Source organism: Hemitrygon akajei, chromosome 14 (genome assembly GCF_048418815.1).
Source record: "Hemitrygon akajei chromosome 14, sHemAka1.3, whole genome shotgun sequence".
Classification (NCBI taxonomy): domain Eukaryota; kingdom Metazoa; phylum Chordata; class Chondrichthyes; order Myliobatiformes; family Dasyatidae; genus Hemitrygon; species Hemitrygon akajei.
Window position 1 is genome coordinate 90,077,631 of NC_133137.1, and position 18,980 is coordinate 90,096,610.

At 40.0% G+C, this 18,980-nt stretch overlaps 2 protein-coding genes across 7 annotated transcripts in view; both read left to right on the top strand.

The window, feature by feature from the left end:
- The window catches only part of optn (optineurin), a 42,494-nt gene extending 38,463 nt beyond the window's left edge, over positions 1-4,031 (top strand). For all 4 annotated transcript variants that reach the window (XM_073066566.1, XM_073066569.1, XM_073066568.1 and 1 more), the window contains exon 15: positions 2,499-4,031. In XM_073066566.1, the coding sequence (XP_072922667.1) occupies positions 2,499-2,620 (122 nt within the window). In that variant the 3' untranslated portion in view covers positions 2,621-4,031. The remainder of the gene's footprint in view (positions 1-2,498) is intronic.
- Positions 4,032-5,651: 1,620 nt separating this feature from the next.
- The window catches only part of mcm10 (minichromosome maintenance 10 replication initiation factor), a 71,439-nt gene continuing 58,110 nt past the window's right edge, over positions 5,652-18,980 (top strand). For 2 of the 3 annotated variants that reach the window (XM_073066570.1, XM_073066572.1), the window contains exons 1-5: positions 7,087-7,122; positions 9,587-9,636; positions 9,787-10,107; positions 14,735-14,878; positions 16,740-16,880. In XM_073066570.1, the coding sequence (XP_072922671.1) occupies positions 9,630-9,636; positions 9,787-10,107; positions 14,735-14,878; positions 16,740-16,880 (613 nt within the window). In that variant the 5' untranslated portion in view covers positions 7,087-7,122; positions 9,587-9,629. Of the gene's footprint in view, positions 6,032-7,086; positions 7,123-9,586; positions 9,637-9,786; positions 10,108-14,734; positions 14,879-16,739; positions 16,881-18,980 lie in introns of those variants that run through there. The other variant, XM_073066571.1, reaches the window with a different exon arrangement.

The following is an 18,980-nucleotide window of genomic DNA, read 5'->3' on the forward strand; positions in this document are numbered from 1 at the left end:
TGACTCATATCGTTTCCTCGTGACCCGGTGGTTGGGGACCACTGAATTACACTGTGTAGTTCAGGGGAGCTACATGCATTCACACTGGGCAGAAAGAACGGAACTAAAACCCCGCAACCCGGAAACAATCTCTCAACAGTATTTGTGTATTTATTTTTCATTTTTTTCCGGGATCTACTGGGGAAGTCTCAAAGATCGACCAGTCGATTGCGATCGACAGGTTGGCAACTACTAATGTAAGGTGACAAGTAGTCAGAACAGAAGGCCATAAAACATATGAACACAATTAGGGCATTCATCCCATCAGGTCTACAGCATTCTCCTGTTTTCTCCTCGTAACCTTTGCTGTCCTGACTAATCAAGAACTAATCCACCTCCACTTTAAATATATCAAATAACTTGGCCTCCACTGCCATCATTGGCAATGGATTCCACAGCTTAACTGCCCTCTGGCAAAGTAAATTCTTCCTCATCTCTATTCTAAAGGGATGTCATATTCTGAGACTGTGCCCTCTGGTCCTAGACCTCCCCCATTTTTTTTTTAAACGTCCTCTCCACATCCACTCTATTTAAGCTTTTTGATAGCCAATAGGTTTCCATGAGATCTCCCCCTCATTCTTCTAAGTTTTAGCAAGTATAGGCTCAGAGTCATTGAATACTTCTTGTATCTTGTACCCTTTCAATCCACGTACTTGGTCAAAGTCATCAGACCCTCCTCATATGTTAATCCTTCCATTCCCAGGACCTCCTCTGCTGAAGGTCATATCCATCATATTACTGCAGTACATTGGGAGTCCACTCCAGTGAGCATTACAACCCAGAGTTCAGTCACTCATCAGCTACACAAAGACATGGCTAGGCAGGAGCCTGAAGTTCTAGTTAGTGCCAGTGTGATTAAGGTGTTCCTTTGGTGGGTGAGGTAATGAAAACTGTCATTCAGAAGTATTTTTGATTGATGAGGAACTTGCAAGTGTCAAGTTGCCCCTATTCGTGTTGTCCTTGTCCTAGTTTATGGGGGATTTGATGCTGTCTTGCCCAATGGCTTTGCCTTGACATTTCTGATTTAGACCATAGAATATTACAGCCCTTTTGCCCATGATGTTGTGCTGACCCTTTAACCAAATCCAAAATTAATCTAACTCTTCTCTTCCTCATAGACCATTTTTCTATCATCTTTCTGTCTTTCTTAAATGTCCATAATGTATCTGTCTCCACCACACCACTAGAAGCGTGTTCCACACACCTATCATTCTCTGTGAAAAGAAAAACCTACCTCCTGACATTTCCCCCCAGCTCCCCACCTTCCAATATTTTCCTCAACACCTTAAATTATGCCTCCCTTGTGTTAGCTACTTCCACCCTGGGGGGAGGGGGGGGGAGAGTCTTTGGCTGTTCTATCTACCTGTACCTCTGTCAAGATCTTTTATCCTTCTTTACTCCAAAGAGAAAAGAGGGCACCACATTGTGTAGAGGTTAGCGTGACATTATTACAGCTCAGGACATTGGAGTTCTGAGTTCAGTGTCCTCTGCAAGAATATTTGTACGTTCTTCCTGTGTGCAAGTCTGTTTCCTCTGCCTGCTCCAGTTTCCTCCTACAGTCGAAAGACATACCTATTAGTAGGTTAGGTTGCCCTGTGATTAGTCTAGGGTTAAATCGGTGAGTTGCTGGCTGGAACAGCTCATTGGGCCAGAAGGACCTGTTCTACGTTATATCTCTAACTGGGGGGGGGGGGGGGGGGTGGTGCTTCCATTAGTCAGGTTTGACCATGGAGGTTGGGTGACCATGATACGCAAGCCAGGGCATTACAATATGGAGACCCATGGAGCAAGCTCTCCCTCTCCACGCAGCTGATGAGTTCAAAGAAATGGCCGAGAATGATGGTTTGGCACCAATGGCGTTGCAGGAGTTGTCCCCATCAGCAAGCACTGAGGACTGTCTTAGGATTTTTCCTCGGGGGTTTACTTCCCCATGAGTAGATAGAGCCACAAGGCAGCAGAGGTTTGAGATCAAGTTGCTCTTTCCTAGGTGAGCTGCCAGCCACATAGCCCCATCTGCCTGAAGCAACCTACCGTTGCCCCTTCTGTCAAAAAACACTTTCACTGGGCTTAATAGCTAAACCACATGTGAATGCCAGGAGATGGTCTTGATGACAGGAGCTATTTGAGATGCACACCATTGGAGGCATTTAGTGGTAGTGGGAACTTATCCCCACTACCACCCCCAGATATAACAACCTTAAGGAACCTTCTCTAACTAAATAAAATAAAAACCCTAGCTTGCTGAACCTGTCCTCATAAGACTTGCTCTCCAATCCAGGCAGCATCCTGGTAAATCTGCTTTGCACCCTCTCTAAAGCTTCCACATCCTTCGTATAATGAGGTGAGCAAAATCAAACACTAATGATCCAAGTAAATATGTTTAAAATAAATATTAGGCAAATATGTTCTGGTCTCAAACATGTATATAAAGAATTAATAAATTTAACTTTTGCTTACAGAACCCAGAAGCCCCGGTTGGGAGCAACAAGGTATTCTGCCAGATCACGCTTGCCCAAAGTGTGGGATCGTCCTCCCTGATATCGATACCTTACAGATCCATGTCATGGACTGCATCATTTAAGCATGTTCTCTTTTACGAGACTGTTATCACTATGCATAAACAACTTTTCATTATTTGGCTGATGGAGTGTGAGAAGAGGTGGTCAAGGATTAATTAATATTTTTATTAAATATATTTTCAGATTAGTAAATGTGAAAGTTCTTGTATAATGCTATTTTAATATATGCTGTACATTTGTTTTGGGGTCTGTAAGGAAATGTACTAGTGGAATGGAGTATTGTTTACATCGGGAGATTGCACATTAACAAATCTGCCAGAAAGTGCTTTTATAATAGAGGAATTGAGGATATTGGGAAAAGGCAGGTTGGTGGAGATGAGTCCATGGCCAGATCAGCCGTGATCTTATTGAATGGCGGAGCAGGCTTGATGGGCCAGATGACCTACTCCTGCTCCTATTTCTTATGTTTACTTATAACAATTGGGAAAATAGAAAATATATTTTCCTGAATATTTAGGGCTACAAGTAAAATAAGTAGATGACTTAAAGAGGATTAGAGATTGGCTTTGTGAGGCTGATTCTGATTGGACAATCTCACCACCAACGGTACAAGTACAGATGTATGCTATAATCAGTGAAGGTTAAAGCGAGTACAAAGATGCAGTAGCAACATTTGAGGCATTTAGATACATGACCAGGCAGAAGGATTTATTTTAGATTGGCATCATGCTCAGTACAGGCATGGTAGACTAAAAGAACTGTTCCTCTGCTGTACTCTTTTGTGTTAATTAAGTTATTCCATTTTGATGGAGTAGCCTAGGACAGTGTGGGAACAGCCCTTCAGACCACAATGTTGTGCCAAACTAATTTTAAAAAGTAGTTTAAATGCCTAATTAATCTAATCCCTTCTGCCTAGACAATATCCACATTCCTTCTAAAGTCTCTTCAATCTATTTGTCCTTTCAAGTCGATACCAGTTCTATTTCTTTGCTCTTCTCCGATATGAATGCTGTTTTTTCAACAATCTATCTGATCTGCTTTAGAAAGCATGGATTACCTCCACTGTGCTTGCAGACAGAATTCTCCATGTCATTGTTGCGCTGTATAAAATGATTTTCTTCGGTCTTTGTCTCCTTTCACCATCACTTGAACCTCTTGTCTAATTGAATCAATCACAAAAGAGAACAGCAGCCATTTAATCTGCCATGATTTTATATAGCTGTCGGATCTCTTCTCGACTGGCTTTGCTTTACTGCGTGTTATTGCTGCCACATTTTTCCAGATGTCATTGCCAAGCCATTGGCCACATTGGGGTGTTTTTGCTGTGGTAAGCCTTGCAACTTGAAGACTATGCAGAGCAGAGGAGCATGTACTTAGAACATGATTGAACAAAAATTGTGCACAATTACATGTTTTGGAATTGTGTTTGACTATTAGGGAATGTTTTCAAATAAATGAGATTTAAAAAAACTATGTCCAGCAGATGTTATTCATGTGTGCTCCACCAACACAGCTTACTTGAATATAAACAGTTTTGCCATCTGTATAAAATGTTGTTCCTTGTCTCTTTGATTACCTTAGCAGCTGGTCAAGGAACAAGAATGTAGTGGAATGACTGTGGAGAGAACAAAATGAAAGAATGGGGCACAGCATGTATTTAGTGTGAAACTGATGTGCAATAAGGGAAGTTCTGAGAATGTTACCTTTCATGGAGAACTTGCAAACTAGACATAGTTCAGAGCAATATACATACAATGCTAGAGGCACATAGCAGGTTAGGCAGCAACTAGAGAGGAATAAATGTTTTGGGCTGAGACCCTTCATCAGGATGCGTATTCCTCTACATAGATGCTGCTTGACCTGTTGAGTTCCTCCAGGATATCAAGCATCTGCAAAATTTCTTGAGTTTACAGTTTCAGAATAGCGGCTTCCCCTATTCAGACGAATGATTTTTCTTGAATGTTTGGAGTTCTGTACTTCTCAGAGCTATGAAAGTTATGGAATATTTAAGACCATTGATAATGTTTGGACTACATTAGTAAATTGATTTATTGTCATGTACTGAAGTACAGTGCAAAACTTGTCTCGCATACTGTCCATACAGGTCAGTGCCTTGAAGTAGTAAAATGGAAAACAGTAACAATGTAGAATAGAGAGTGCATGTAAACAAGGTGCAAGATAAGGTAAATTGAAGTCAAAAATCCATCTTGTCATACTGGCGTTTGTTCACTAGTCTTATAATGGATAGAATATAATCAATAAGCTTCAAAGCCTGAGCCTCTGTACTTTGTGCGACTGAATTGACTTCCTCATTGAGAGGGCAGTCATTTCAGAGAGGAAGTAACTTCTTACTGATAATCACGTAAGATCATTGTTGGATGTGTGCTTAGTCCACTGCTTTACTCTCTTTGCACTCATGACTGTGTAGCTGGGGTTTGAACTTTGAACACCACTCCATGGCATGTAGACACTACATTTGCATCATAAGATATATCTACCTGGATATGGAAATTCAAAACTGCATGTTTATTTCCAATTATGATCTAACCTAAACACAACTAGTGAGGCATTTTGTTTCAATATACCAAACAATGCGATACCAGCTATCCACTGGCCTAGCTGGATGGGGAGATGAAGGATCCTTGAAACTGAGTCCATAGGTTATGGGAACGGTTCAGTGCAAATGAAGTTGGTCGGACAGGACTGTATCCTCTACTTTCTTTTCAAGAGCATTGTAGTTTTCATCTGAGGCTGTGATGCAACCAGTCAATATACTGGCACAATGAAAATAGGCAACTACTGGCAGAAATTGGTGTCCAAAATCAAAGGTTGGTATCAACATTTTTAAAATTATGCAAACCCAAGAGAATCTAGAGGAACCCATATAAAATGCTGAAGGAACTCAGAATTTGATAGCGGACCATGGGAGAAAGGGTGGGGGGAGGTGATAGGTGAGGAGAAGAGGTAAAAGAGGCCAGATTGAGGAATTGAAGAGGAAAGGGGAGGGGGAAATTATTGGAGGTTGGAAAAATTAATGTTCATACCAACTAGTTCGAGGCTACCTAACTAGAATGAGGTATTGCTCCTCCACCCTGAGATTGGCAGTAGAGGCAGCCGTGGACCAACACGTCAGAATGGGAAAGGGTTTTGCAGACGGAGCAGAGGTGTAAATAAAGACGGGGAATGCTGAAATGAAAATACTCCGCAGCTCATGCAATACCAGTGAAGCAAGGAAAGGTTTTGATGTTTCAGGCCTGCCGCATGAGGATAAATAAAGCTCTGCTTCAGTGTACAAATACATTGTTGAAAAACAACTATCTACGTGCCTATGAGTCTGAAATAAAGTCAGCGCTAGAAATGACAGCTGTTCAATCAGACTAACTGGAGAAAGTGGATAAAAGAAGCTGTTGGGCTGAATCCTGATGAAGGGTCTCAAGAAGCTTATCTCATTTGGCTTTCGGGGTGAACCAAAAGTATTTCAGTTTTAAATTCATTCAGTTTTAGGAAATTATTGCTCGACCATTTGGCAGTGGTACTGTGCCCAGACAAAAATTACTGTAACTTACAAAAAGTAAATAAATAAAGAGTGAAAGAGAAATAGTGCGGGTATTGTTCATGGACCGTTCAGAAATCTGATGTTGGAAGGGAGGAAGCTGTTCCTAAAACGTTGAGTGTGAGTTCTCAGACTCCTGTATCCCCTCAATGCTTCAGAAGCTGTCTTAATTAACAGAGAAATATATGCAGTTAACAAAAAGAGCGCACTGGAATGTAGAAAACAGAAGTGGCTGAAAATTAGAGTGCTTGAAATACCCAGCAGGTCAGGCAGTAATAAAAGGATCAGCCAGATTAAATGGCGGATCAGACTCGATGGGGCAGATGGCCTAATTTTGCTCCTATGTTTTATGGTCTTGGTTATGATGAGAGAAAAAAACAATTTTACAGGTGGACAACTTGCATCAGAACAGTGAACGTTTTACTGTTCTATTCTGCTTCAATGCCTGCTACATAGTTCGGTGCAATGCACACAAAATGCTGGTGGAAGTCAATGAATTCGGGTAGCATTTGGGAAGGGAAACAGACAAGTCAAGTCACTTGACTTGAAAAGTGACGACTTGAGGAGAGAAATAGATGGTTGACGTTCTGGGCTCACCCTTTCTCCAGAGATGTTGCCTGGCCACTAAATTCATCCAGCATGTTGTGTGTGCTGCTCTGGATTTCCAGCACCAGCAGAATCTCTTATGTCTAAGTAGTTTGGTGAGATTTGCCAAAGAAAACTGTGACAAAGTTTACCGCCCCCGCTCTTCGCCATGTTGTTAGACTCGCCGCCCGAAACCAGGACCCCGTTCGGCTGTCCCACTGATTGCCGACAGCAGTGGGAGGAATTGGAAATCACGATTATTAATTTTTTAAAATATTATTTTCCATCCACTTGCCTTGAGAATGGTTTGGAAAGCGGTTCGACCACACTTTTTCGTTCAGGCGAGCTGCGAAGGCGGGAGGTATGAGGTCAGCGGGTCCTGGCAGGTTTGGCGGCAGATTGGAGCTCGAGAGAGGAGGGACGGAGGTAAAGTTGTCAGCGCGGGGTTTATATAATGTGTCTGTAACATGGTACAGTGAGTGAATGGTGATGATACAGTGTGTAACACAGTACAGCGGGGGGGGGGGTTAAAAAATTGCTGCTTCGGTTCCTTTTAAATATTCGCCCTCTTCACTTAAGCCTGTGCCCTCTTGTTTTTGGTTCGCTTTCTCTGGTGGGGTGGGGAAGAAAAGGGTTTAAGTGGTCATTTCTGTGCAGTCAGTCTAATGACGTGTTACAGTGAATGTGGTATGTGTAGTGTAACAGCTCAGTTGCTGTAGTGCGGTATTAGTGTAGTGAGTGCGTGGGCATAACAGGGTACAGCTAGTGTCATGTGGGGGATGCAGCGCAGTGGGGTGTAATAGGGTGTGTGGTGTATAACAGGGTGAGATGCAGTGTAGAATAACATAGTGTGGGGTGTAGTGTAACACAGCTGTGTAATGCCCTGGAAGGGAATGGGAGTGCAAACACTCACACGCACAACCTGCAGATGGTAAAAGGAGGGGACAGGCACAGACTCTGGTTACACGGCAGGGAATCTGGCCTTTCAGCCCACCTGTTGCATGCAGACCAGCATGCCCATCCAAACTAACCCCATTCGCTTATGTTTGGCCCACATCACTTTCTGGTCCATGAACGTTTCCAAGTGTCTTAAATGTTGTTAGCGTACATGACTCAACCACTTACTCTATGTTTATTAGAGCAACTGAGGAAAAATAAATAATATAGTATATAAATCAAAGAGTAAATCAACAGATTGGAATGGATATGATATGTATTTAATTAAAAACATTGTGTTGTGAAACCACTGACTCATATCTAATCAGTCTTTGATTGCTGGAAAAATTTCCAATAAATTGAAAATAGCCAAGGTCATTCCAATATACAAAGCAGGAGATAAACATGTATTTTCAAATTATAGGCCAGTTTCTTTGCTCTCACAGTTTTCCAAAATATTGGAAAAATATTTGTAAGAAGGTTAAGTGATTTTATAACAAAACATAGTATACTCTGTGAACAGCAATGTGGTTTCAGAAAAAAACAACCACTACAATAGCATTAATAGATTCTGTAAAAGAAATGAATACACAGTGGGAATATTCCTTGATCTAAAAAAAGCATTTGACACCATTATTAACAAAATTAGAAAGATATGGTATTAGAGGGGTGGCACATGCCTGGTTAAGTAGTTATTTGGAAGACAGGTATCAGTATGTACATATAAACAACTCGAATTCAAAACTTTTGAGGGTAACTTGTGGGGTTCCACAAGGTTCAGTGCTTGGTCCATTGCTGTTCATTTTGTATATAAACGATATATGTATGGTTTCTCAGACACTAAAATGTATATTATTTGTTGACGATACAACTATATTTTGTAGTGGGGAACATCTGAAACAACTTTTGGATACAGTAGGGAAAGAACTAAAAGTTATAAAGAAATGGTTTGATACTAACAAGTTATCACTGAATCTAAGTAAAACTGAACCATAATATTTGGAAACCGTGTACCAAACTCATATAGTAAACAGAATAAATTATGTTGAAGTTGATAAGGTATCTGAAACAAAATTTTTAGGAGTGGTAACAGATAATAAATTAAGCTGGAAACAACATATAAATTATGTCAAAGCAAAAATGTCTAAATCTATTGCAATACTGTACAATGCGCAAAATTTCTTAAATCAGGAATCTTTGTATACATTATACTGTTCACTTATAGTCCCATACATGACTTACTGTGTAGAGGTATGGGGAAATACATACTAAACATATACAAATTCAATTTTTCTACTTCAAAAGAAAGCCATATGAATTGTAAATAAGTCAAGTTATTATGAGCCATCCAATCCACTATTTATTCAACTAACCACTTTAAAATTCAGAGATTTTGTAGATTTTAAAATAATACAAATTATGTATAAAGTAAAAAAAAATGGACAGTTACCACAAAGTAGCCAAAGATTGTTTAAAATGAAAGAAAGCCAGCATGATCTGAGAGGAACATGTATATTTCAAAAACAAAGGATAAGAACAAATGTAAAAATTCATTGTATTTCAGTCAGAGGGGTGAATCTATGGAACAGTTGTAGTGAGAATTTAAAAACATGCACCACACTTAACTAGTTTAAAAAATTATTTTAAAATAATTTAATGAAATATAAAATACATGATTTAAAATGAATGGGAGTAATGTAAATAAATGATACGGAATTGGATTTTGTGTTAAAAGATTATGAAATTTTATGTTTTGATGTGATGATTGACACCAAATATGTGTTTGTATAAGTAAGAGGGGTAGGCGTAATAATCTGTAGCCTCAGCCTACACCCTTTATGTCTGTTTTAAAGATTTAAAAAAAAATTTTGTCTTATGAAATCATCGTTGAAAATGATGCTTTTTGTTATGATTTTACTGACCGAAATAAAATTTCATTCATTTCATTTTTCAGTGCTTGGCGTTTTCTGAAACCTCATTAACCATATTCTTATGCCATGGAAGGTAGGAGAATTTCAATAGCATTGAAAAAATTCTGATTCTTTTAAAATAAATTTAATTTTTAAATCTTTATTGAAAACTATCATGCTTTAAGCAAGATTATTTTGAAGTACTGACATTGTACATTCTGACTAATGTTTTTATTGTCAACAGACAATGATGATCTGGATTTATTAGCATCTCTTTTGGATGAAAATGAGGAGGAAGAGACTGTTGCTGAAGCAGGATGTTCACAGGATGAACAGAGTGTGGAGGGATCATTTGAGGCTGATGAGTGGGATGAACTGTTCGACAAGGAGGAGGAGGAGGATGACGCCCATGCTAAAGAACTCAGTGCTCTCTTTGGGGATGTGGACGATTTGGAAGAAGAGGAAGGGGAGAGCAGGAGTATTACAGATGCAACAGAAATAAATGAACATACATCTTCCATTCCTGGTCAGAAGAAATCTGAAAAATCCAAGCTGGAATTAGAAGGTATTGTCTTGTTTAATTTATCAGAGAAATGGGAGGACAGTCAGATGTACTGATGAGAACTGGTATTTACAAGAGCATTGGCTGCTGGTCTTTTCATGTTCTGATTGGTGCTCAAAAAATCCTAGTTGTTGGAATCAGGTTTAATATCACCAACCTATTTCATGAAATTGTTGTTTAGCAGCAGTAGTACAGTGCAATTTATAAAAAAAACTATAAATTGCAATAAATATACGAGGAGTGATTGATAAGTTTGTGGCCTAAGGTAGAAGGAGATGAGTTATTAACTTCAAACTTTCTGCATAATCACTCAAAGAGTTGAACTGCATGTGCATCTAATGAGAGCATCTTGGACCTCCAGGTGGTCCACAGTATGGGGTGATTGATAAGTTTGTGGCCTAAGGTGAAAGGAGATGAGTTATGCATCTCTCGTTACATGCATGTACAGTTCAACTCTTGGAGTGAAACTGCAGAAAGTTGGAAGTTAATAACTCGTCTTCTACTTTAGGCCACAAACTTATTAATCACCCCATGCTGTGGACCACTTCTGGAGGTCCAAGATGCCAACTTCTACAAAGAAGGATCCGTATGCTCCACAACCGCTGGACTAAGTGTGTAAATGTAGGAAAAATAAATGTGCTAGGTTTTCTAAAATTGACTTTAGGACACAAACTTATCAATCACCCCTCGTATACAAAAAATAAATCAAATAGTGAGAAAAGAGCTAAAATAGTGAGGTAGTGTACGTGGGTTCATTGTCCGTTCAGAAATCTGATAGTGCAGGGGAAGCAGATTTTCCTAAAACTTAGAGTGTGTGTCTTCAGGCTCCCTGTACGTACTTTCTGAGAGCATGTACCTGGTGGTGCGGGGTTTTAATGATGGAGCTGGCTGAATTTACAATCCTCTGCAGCTTTTTCCGATCCTGTGCAATGGCACCTCCATACCAGATGGTGGTGCAGCCAGGTAGAATGCTCTCCACGGTACATCTGTGGAAATTTGACATACCAAATCTCCTCAAACTGCTAATGAAGTGTAGCCTTTTTCGTATTTTCATCAATAAGTTGCATCCAGTTCAGATCTTTGGAGACATTGACACCTTGGAACTTGGAGCTGCTCACCTTTTCTACTGCTGATTCCTTGATGAGGACTGGTGTGTGTTTTCCCAACTTCCCCTTCCTGAACTCCACCTCAGTTCCTTGGTCTTGCTGATGTAGAGTACAAGGTCATTGTTGCAGTACCACTCAAACAGCTGATTTATCTCAATCCCATACACCTCCTCGTAACCATTTGCAGTACCTAATGAAGAACAATTATTTTTGTATTCCATTAGAGCATCTGTTCCAGATTAAGGGTTAGTGGATATAGAACTCAGAGAAAAGAAGTTAACATTTCAGTTTGAATACAATTTTTTCAAGTGGAAAAGACATGAAATAAGTTGAAACGAGGGTATTGATCTGATAAATAGGACAAGTGGAATGTGTGAGGCCAGTATTACCTTGGTGAAAAGATGTTGATTAAACTATTTTGCTGTTAGTTTAATGAGTTCTGATGGTGAAAGAGAAAACAAACAAAGGAGCATGGATGAAAGGAAAATGGAGGGCCATGCAGTGGGGAAGGGTTAATTGATCTTAGAGTAGGTTAAAATGTGGCACAATATTGTGGGCTGAGGGGCCTGTACTGTTCTTTGTTCTGCTACGGCAAGGTAGCAGTTCATGTGACGCTACTACAACTTGGGACATTGGAATTCGGATTTCAGTTTCGACTTCATTTGTAAGGAGTCTAGATGTCCTTTCCATGAAATGTGTGAGTTTTCTTTGGTTTCCTCCCACAGTCCAAAGCTGTACCGGTTAATTGGTCATCGAAAATTGTCCCCTGATTAGGCTAGGGTTAAACTGGGGGAGTTGCTGGGTGAATCAGCTCGAAGGACTGGAAGGGCCTGTTCTGTGCTGTATCTCTAAGTAAAAATGATAAAAAAAAAACATGTAAAATGCAGAGCTGTAGGAAATACCCAGTTAGTCAAGCTGCGATGTAGAGATAAACTGAGCCTCCGAGGTGTGGCTGTCCAAGAGCTTGGAGCTGCTCACCCGTTCCATCATTGACATTTTCCACTGCTGAAGATGGTACTGAGGATTAACGAGGCAGGCCAAGGTTTACTCCGGAAAAATGAATCCAGCCACTTTCAGAAAAAATCCAGGCATATGAAGAAAGGCCAAGGATATGTTGTGGAGTAGGCAATCAATATGATACTTTTGAATAATGGAGCTGGTTTGAAGGGCTGAATAATATGAATTTGTGTAATGCTAATCAGTAAGTTGGTTTCTTTTCTAAATGGTCAAATGCTCAATCAAAGATCTGCAGTCTTCTGTTGTTGTAGCAATGAGGCTCATTAATCTGGAAATGACTCATCTAATATGGTGTAGTAAAAACAGGAAATGCTGTCAATTCTTTGAATTCTCAATTCAGGAAGTCATGTATTGGGATTGGTTTATTATTGTCACATGTGCTGAGATATAGTGAAAAACTTGTTTCATAGCATCTTATCACCAGAAAGATGAGGAAAGAAGAAAACTAGGAACACTTATCACATGCAAGTTCCTCTGCACTGAAAAGCATTTGGAAATGTATCATTGCCCACATGAGTAAGGGTCAAAATTCAGAATTTCCTAACCAATAGCACTATGGAGGAGGGACTACAGTGCTTCAGAAAGGAAATTTATCACTAGTCACTGTTACAGATGATCAATAAATGTTGACTGTGGTTACAGTGGTTGAGGATTTGGGTGCTCTGCAATTGTTTATCCCAACATCACGGGCGTTGATTATATATCATGATAGTGCCAATTTTTGAAATTTGTCATGGGCAAATTGTCTTTGGTTGTGAAGCAGCTAAGATGCCCAAAGGATTTAAAAGCCTTTTAGATGCATCAAACACAAGTGCTTGAAGAAATCAGCAGGTCAGACAGCATCTATGGAGAGGAATAAACAATATTTCGGGCTAAGAGCCTTCATCAAGAACAAGATGGCAGCGCGACGCAGCTTGCAGCGGCCACTCCGGAGCTGAAATGTTATTTGTTAAGCAGGGGTGTTGTGCGCAATCCTAATCTAATGAAAAATGGACGTCGGAGCACGGAGGAACATCTGGAAATCTCAAGGAAGGCCCTCTTCGTTGCTGCTGCTGCTGTGAGGTCCGGGTCTCTGCTGAGAAGAACAGGCCCCCAGTCCTCGGGGTCATGTTGCCGGTGGCCATTGGCGGGGTTGTCTTAATACACTCGGCAGAGGATGGTGCTCAGAGAAGCTGTGCCGGAGGGGATGGTCGGAGGTTCGACGGACTTGGAGTCCGCTGCGGTCAGGTCGCTTTCAGTGTGTGCTGTGTCTGCAAGGCTGGGTTCGATGGAGCTTTCATTGTGTGCTGCGTCTGCGAGGCTGAGTCGGGCGGCTCCATGGAAGTCCATAGCTGGGTTATTCCCTTCTGCTGCCGGTGTGGGATGACGAGTCTATTGGGACCCTGAGGACTTGTGGAAACTGTGGTGGTTTCTTACGAACTTATAGTCTTTTAACATCTTTGGACTATTTTTTACCGTGCCCATGGTCTAATTTTTAATCAAATTATGGTATTGTTTGTTCTGTTGTAACTATGTGGTTTTGTGCAGGTCTTGTAGCTTTAGTTTTTGGTCTTGTTTTGTCTGGTGGATTTGGAGCACCTTTCCGGGGAACGCGCTAAGATGGTAGCGCGATATTAATACGCAGCAGCCTCTCTGGACTCTGGATTGGGGATTGCCAAACGTTATCTGGATTTTCTGGTGTAGTCTATTTTGTCATGTGCTTTGTTGATATCATTCTGGAGGAACGTTGTCTCATTTTTTTAACTGCATTGCATTTGTGGTTTTTAAATGACAATAAAGTGAATCTGAATCTGAATCAGGACTGGGCAATTATCCAGTTAATCTGCATAATCTGGGCTTCATCAGCCCAGACCTGATGAAGGGTCTCAGCCTGACATATCAACTGTTTACTCCTCTCCCTAGATGCTAACTGACCTACTGAGTTCTTCCATTATTTTGTGTCTGTTGCTCAGGGTCTCCAGGATCCTCAGAATCTCTTGTGTTTATTACTTTTACATGCATCATGTGTTTCTTTGAGATGAAGCAGATGAGCCCATATGTTTTAAAATTTTTGCAGATAAGCACCTATTTTAAATTTATGTGGAGACCCAAGAGACTGAAGGTGCAGAAGTCTGGAGCAACACAAAATGCTGCAGGAACTCAGTAGGTCAGGTAGCATCTATGGAGGGAAATTGATAGTTGACATTTGGGCTTGCTATCTGGACTGAAAAGAAAGGGATAGCCAGTATAAAACTGCGAGGGTAATGGATGGAACGAAAGCTGGCACGTGATTGGTGATTCCAGGTGAGGAGGGTGATGGCATTTGAGTGAGGGAGGTAGAAGATTGGGATGAAGCAAGAAGCTGAGAGATGTAATGATATGGGTCCTGTTAAGAATCTCAGCATGAAATGTCATCTGCATATAGCTGCTGCTTGACCTGCTGAGTTCCTCTAGCTTCTGTCATGTTTAAACTTTTATAGTTTGGGATTTAATGCTGACTTCAAAATCCTTGTATTCTTTCTCGATAGAGGAACTTGAAAGGATGAAGGAGCAGATGGAAAAATTACAGCAGCGGTTGACAAAAGTTGCAGATGGACGGAGTTGCATTGCAAGTTCTAGAAAGGACTCACCTGACAACAAGCTGAAGGTGCAGGGTATGAAGCAATTTCTCGGTGAGAACAAAACAATCAGATTCAAATTCATTTATTTATCACATGTACATTGAAACATACAGTGAAATGTGTTGGTTTTGTTAATAACCAGGACAACCTAAGGATAAACTGGGGACAGCCTCCAAGTGTCACCACATATTCCAGCACCAATATAGCATGCCCACTATGTTCAGCAGAACAATATAGAACACAGCAAAAGATTCAAGACTGTTTAATGTAATTTCCTCTAAACAAGTATAAAGGAGAATGAAATAATTGTTACTGTGGATCCAATGCAGCACAAAAAAAACACAAAAGATAAAGAACATGGTAATAAATAAAACACAATAAATGTAAATACATAATATAGCGTACATACATAGATTGATTGTATGCCCGTAAAGTGATGCTAGGCACAGGAGTGTCGGTATTTAGGGTGACTGACAGGAAATAATAAAGTACTGGTGATTGGGTGTGTTAGTGGGTGGAGGTGTTGATCAGCCTTACTGTTTGACAGAAGGATTCGAATAAACAGAACACAACAAAAAGTAAAATAACAACATCAAAACAAGCTCCTTTCCCCCTTCCTCCCACCCGCTCATACTCACAGTCAGTCCTCCAACTCCAGCCTCCAGAGGGCTTGCGGATAACTGTCCTCTGACTTCCCCGGTGGACTTTCAGAACTGATCACTGATTTATCAAGTGGACACAGAGCTTGACCATGTATGAAATGGGCTGTATTATTCAAAACTCTGGACATCTGGTGTATCTGTAGTCCCGAAGTTGGCATGCTTTGTTTTATTTTCTCATGATCTGCTCTTTTGCAGTACCTTTTTATCTGATGTTTGAAATTTGATTTTTATTATTCATTGGCAAGAAACTGAAGCAAGTATTTATAACCCATCATTACTGCCCTTAGTAAGCTGACAGAACAACATAGAATAGCACTGGGCTTTTGGCCCACATTGTTGTACCAGCTTTTTAACCTTCTCCAAGATCAATTCCACTTCTCTCTCTCATAGCCCTCCAGTTTTCTATAATCCATGTGTCTATCTATGAGTTTTTTAAATGTCCCTAATCTTCGCTGGCTCTACCGCCACCCCGGTAGTGCATTCCACACACCCAAAACTTGCCTCTGACATCCCCCCTATTCTTTCTGCCAGTCTGCTTAAAATTATTCCGTTTCCACCCTGGGAAATGTTTTTGACTGCCCACTTTATCTATGCTTCATCATCTTGTAGACCAATATCAAGTCACTTCTCTTTCTCCTTCTCTCCAAAGAGGAAAACCCTAACTCACTCTACCTATGCTCATAAGATATGAAGTCTCCTGGAACAATACATGTGAGCTTCTACAATGTGTATCAGTTATGATCAACCTAAACTTTTTCAGAGAGGAAATGAGAGTCATGCATAGAATAGGCTGGATAGTGATGGCAAATGTCCTTCCATATGAACAACGGTGAAGCCCATTGTTGTTGGTTTTTATTGTAGTTTCATGGTCATTATTGCTGATGCTAGTTTTTTATTGCTCATTTATTTTTGTTAACCAGATTTAAAGTTCACTATCTTACATAGTGTTATTTGAGCACATATCTCCATGTCACTAGACAATATCTCTGGGATACTTGCCCAGTATTTTTGCCTTTTGATATTTGGTGTCAAATCTTAGAAATCTCAGGGATGGAGTTTTATGGTAGGAATGTTACAGCTTTCACCTGGATTAGATGTACCCGACATCTATATTTATTTGTTTGACTTTAATCCTAATATAAAGCAAAATAAAAATAGTGTGTTGTTTCAGCAGATCTGATCTTCCTTTTGGTACCAGTAATTGCTTCTTGTTTCCTTTAAGTATTTGGTTCAACCTTATGTTTCAACAGGTCAAGGGATGTGTACTTCACAAAACATCAAGAAAAACAATTCTTTTCAGCAAGATCGATGTAGGTCATCCTCTAGTGTTCAGCATGATCTTTTGAAAAGCAAGTCACATAAAGCCCCAGAGCCTACGAAGTCACCAAAAGGTAATGAATAGATTGCTGCTCGCATGTTGAACATGTTTGCTTACAGATGTGGAAATGTCAGGTGAAGATCTGTCACATTTGCTTAATAGAGCTGTGATGTTTGTAACTGATTGAGAGGCTAGGATTATGGGGTATGGTCTAAAATTTAGACCCATTTCTTTCATTTTGATGTTGTGCCAACATGTTAACTTACTGTAAAATCAATCTAACCCATAGAGTTGGTTAAAAGGTCTGCACCACATTGTGGGACAAAGAGCCTGTACGGTGCTGTAATGTTCTATGTTCTTTGAATGAAAAAAAGAAAAAGTTGTGGAAGTCAACAGAACTGATGATGCTGGAAATCTAAAATAGAAAATGCCAGAAATTACTTATCAAGCAAGGTGAAAACTTTGCTTTATAACAGTTGCTTAGACACATTTAGTGACGTGAGTGTATGAATACATTCAGTGGCCTGTCCACTGTGTTGTGTGTTCACAGATGCTCTCCTGCACACCACTGTTGTAACGCGTGGTTATTTTAGTTACTGGCACCTTCCTGTCAGCTTGACCCAGTCTGTCCATTCTCCTCTGGGCTTCTCTCATTAACAAGGTGTTTTCGCCCACAGAACTGGCATCACTTGATGTTGTTTTGTTTTTTGCACCATTTAAGCTCTAACTAAACACTGTTGTGCATGAAAATCCAAGGAGAATTGTATCTGATGTATTCAACCACCCCGTTTGGCACCAACAATCATTCCATGGCCAAAATCATTTTTTCCCCATTTGGTCTGAACAACAATTGAACCCATTGACCATGTCTGTATGCTTCAAGGCATTGAGTTGCCGCCACATAATTGGCTGATAAAATATTCACATTAATGAGCAGGTGTACCTAATAAAGTGGCCACTGAGTGTTTATTCTATGAATGAAGATAAAGCGTGAAAGTCAAAAGAATTGCTGATGCTGGAATTCTAAAACAAAAAATCTTTCCTGTATTGATGTATTTAATGTAACATTGTACGTAACTAGAGCAGTTGAAACTGCATCTGTAACATTAGCTATGATAATTAATGCTTTGTGGTATACTTATTTGTCTAATAGAAGCTGTAGAACTTATACAGTACAATAAATTCACCAGTGTAAAATTAGTAAATTATTTAAGCGTAACAATGTAGTTAAAGTCTGTCCATTGTTTTTATATTTGACTCCAGGGACGTTCTGATCTTTTTCAGCTGCAGAAGTAGGGATGCAGAAATGCCAGTCTTATTTGGGAAAGACTGCTAGGGGGAGTGGGTTGGTTGCAGGAGATGAGTCTTACCTCTTGAGAATGGGGAAGCATGCAGAGGAAACAAGAATTTCTTCAAAATTTTTGGGAAATGAGGGGGATGGTGTAGTGGAATAAGAAAAACATGGGAAATATCCTCTTACTGGGGAAAAACAACCCAATGGGGCAGATTGTGGGATGTGCACACTGTTGGAAGGCACAAAGTGAACATTCTGGATAAAGGAAGTGAAGCAACTCAAGGCACCAATGACCTTTTGCTTCTATATATGTAGGAATTCCCATTGTACTGGTAGGAGCATTAAGCTGCTTCAGTAATGTTAGCAATATGTTAGCTTTAGATCTGAGAACAATGCATTTCAAAAGCAATAATTTGCAATTACTACTTTGTAAGCAAGAAGCAAATCAGAATCTCTGTTATCATTTTCATATCAAATGTTGTGACATTTGTTGCTTTGCGGCAGCATACAATGCAAAACGTAAAAAGTTATCGTAAGTTACAATGACAGCACAAAAGACGAACAACGGGGTAGAGTTCATTAGATTAGATTATGAGGACACTCAGTCCTTGTTTATTGTCATTTAGAAATGCATGCATGCATTAAGAAATGATACAATGTTCCTCCAGATTGATAACACAAAAAAAAGGACAAACCAAAGACTAACACTGACAAAACCACATAATTATAACATATAGTTACAGCAGTGCAAAGCAATACCATAATTTGATAAAGAACAGTCCATGGGCACGGTAAAAAAAAGTCTCAAGTCCCGATCGACTCCGATAGTCCCGATATCAGGCAGCAAAAAGGGAGAAACTCTCCCTGCCATAAACTTCC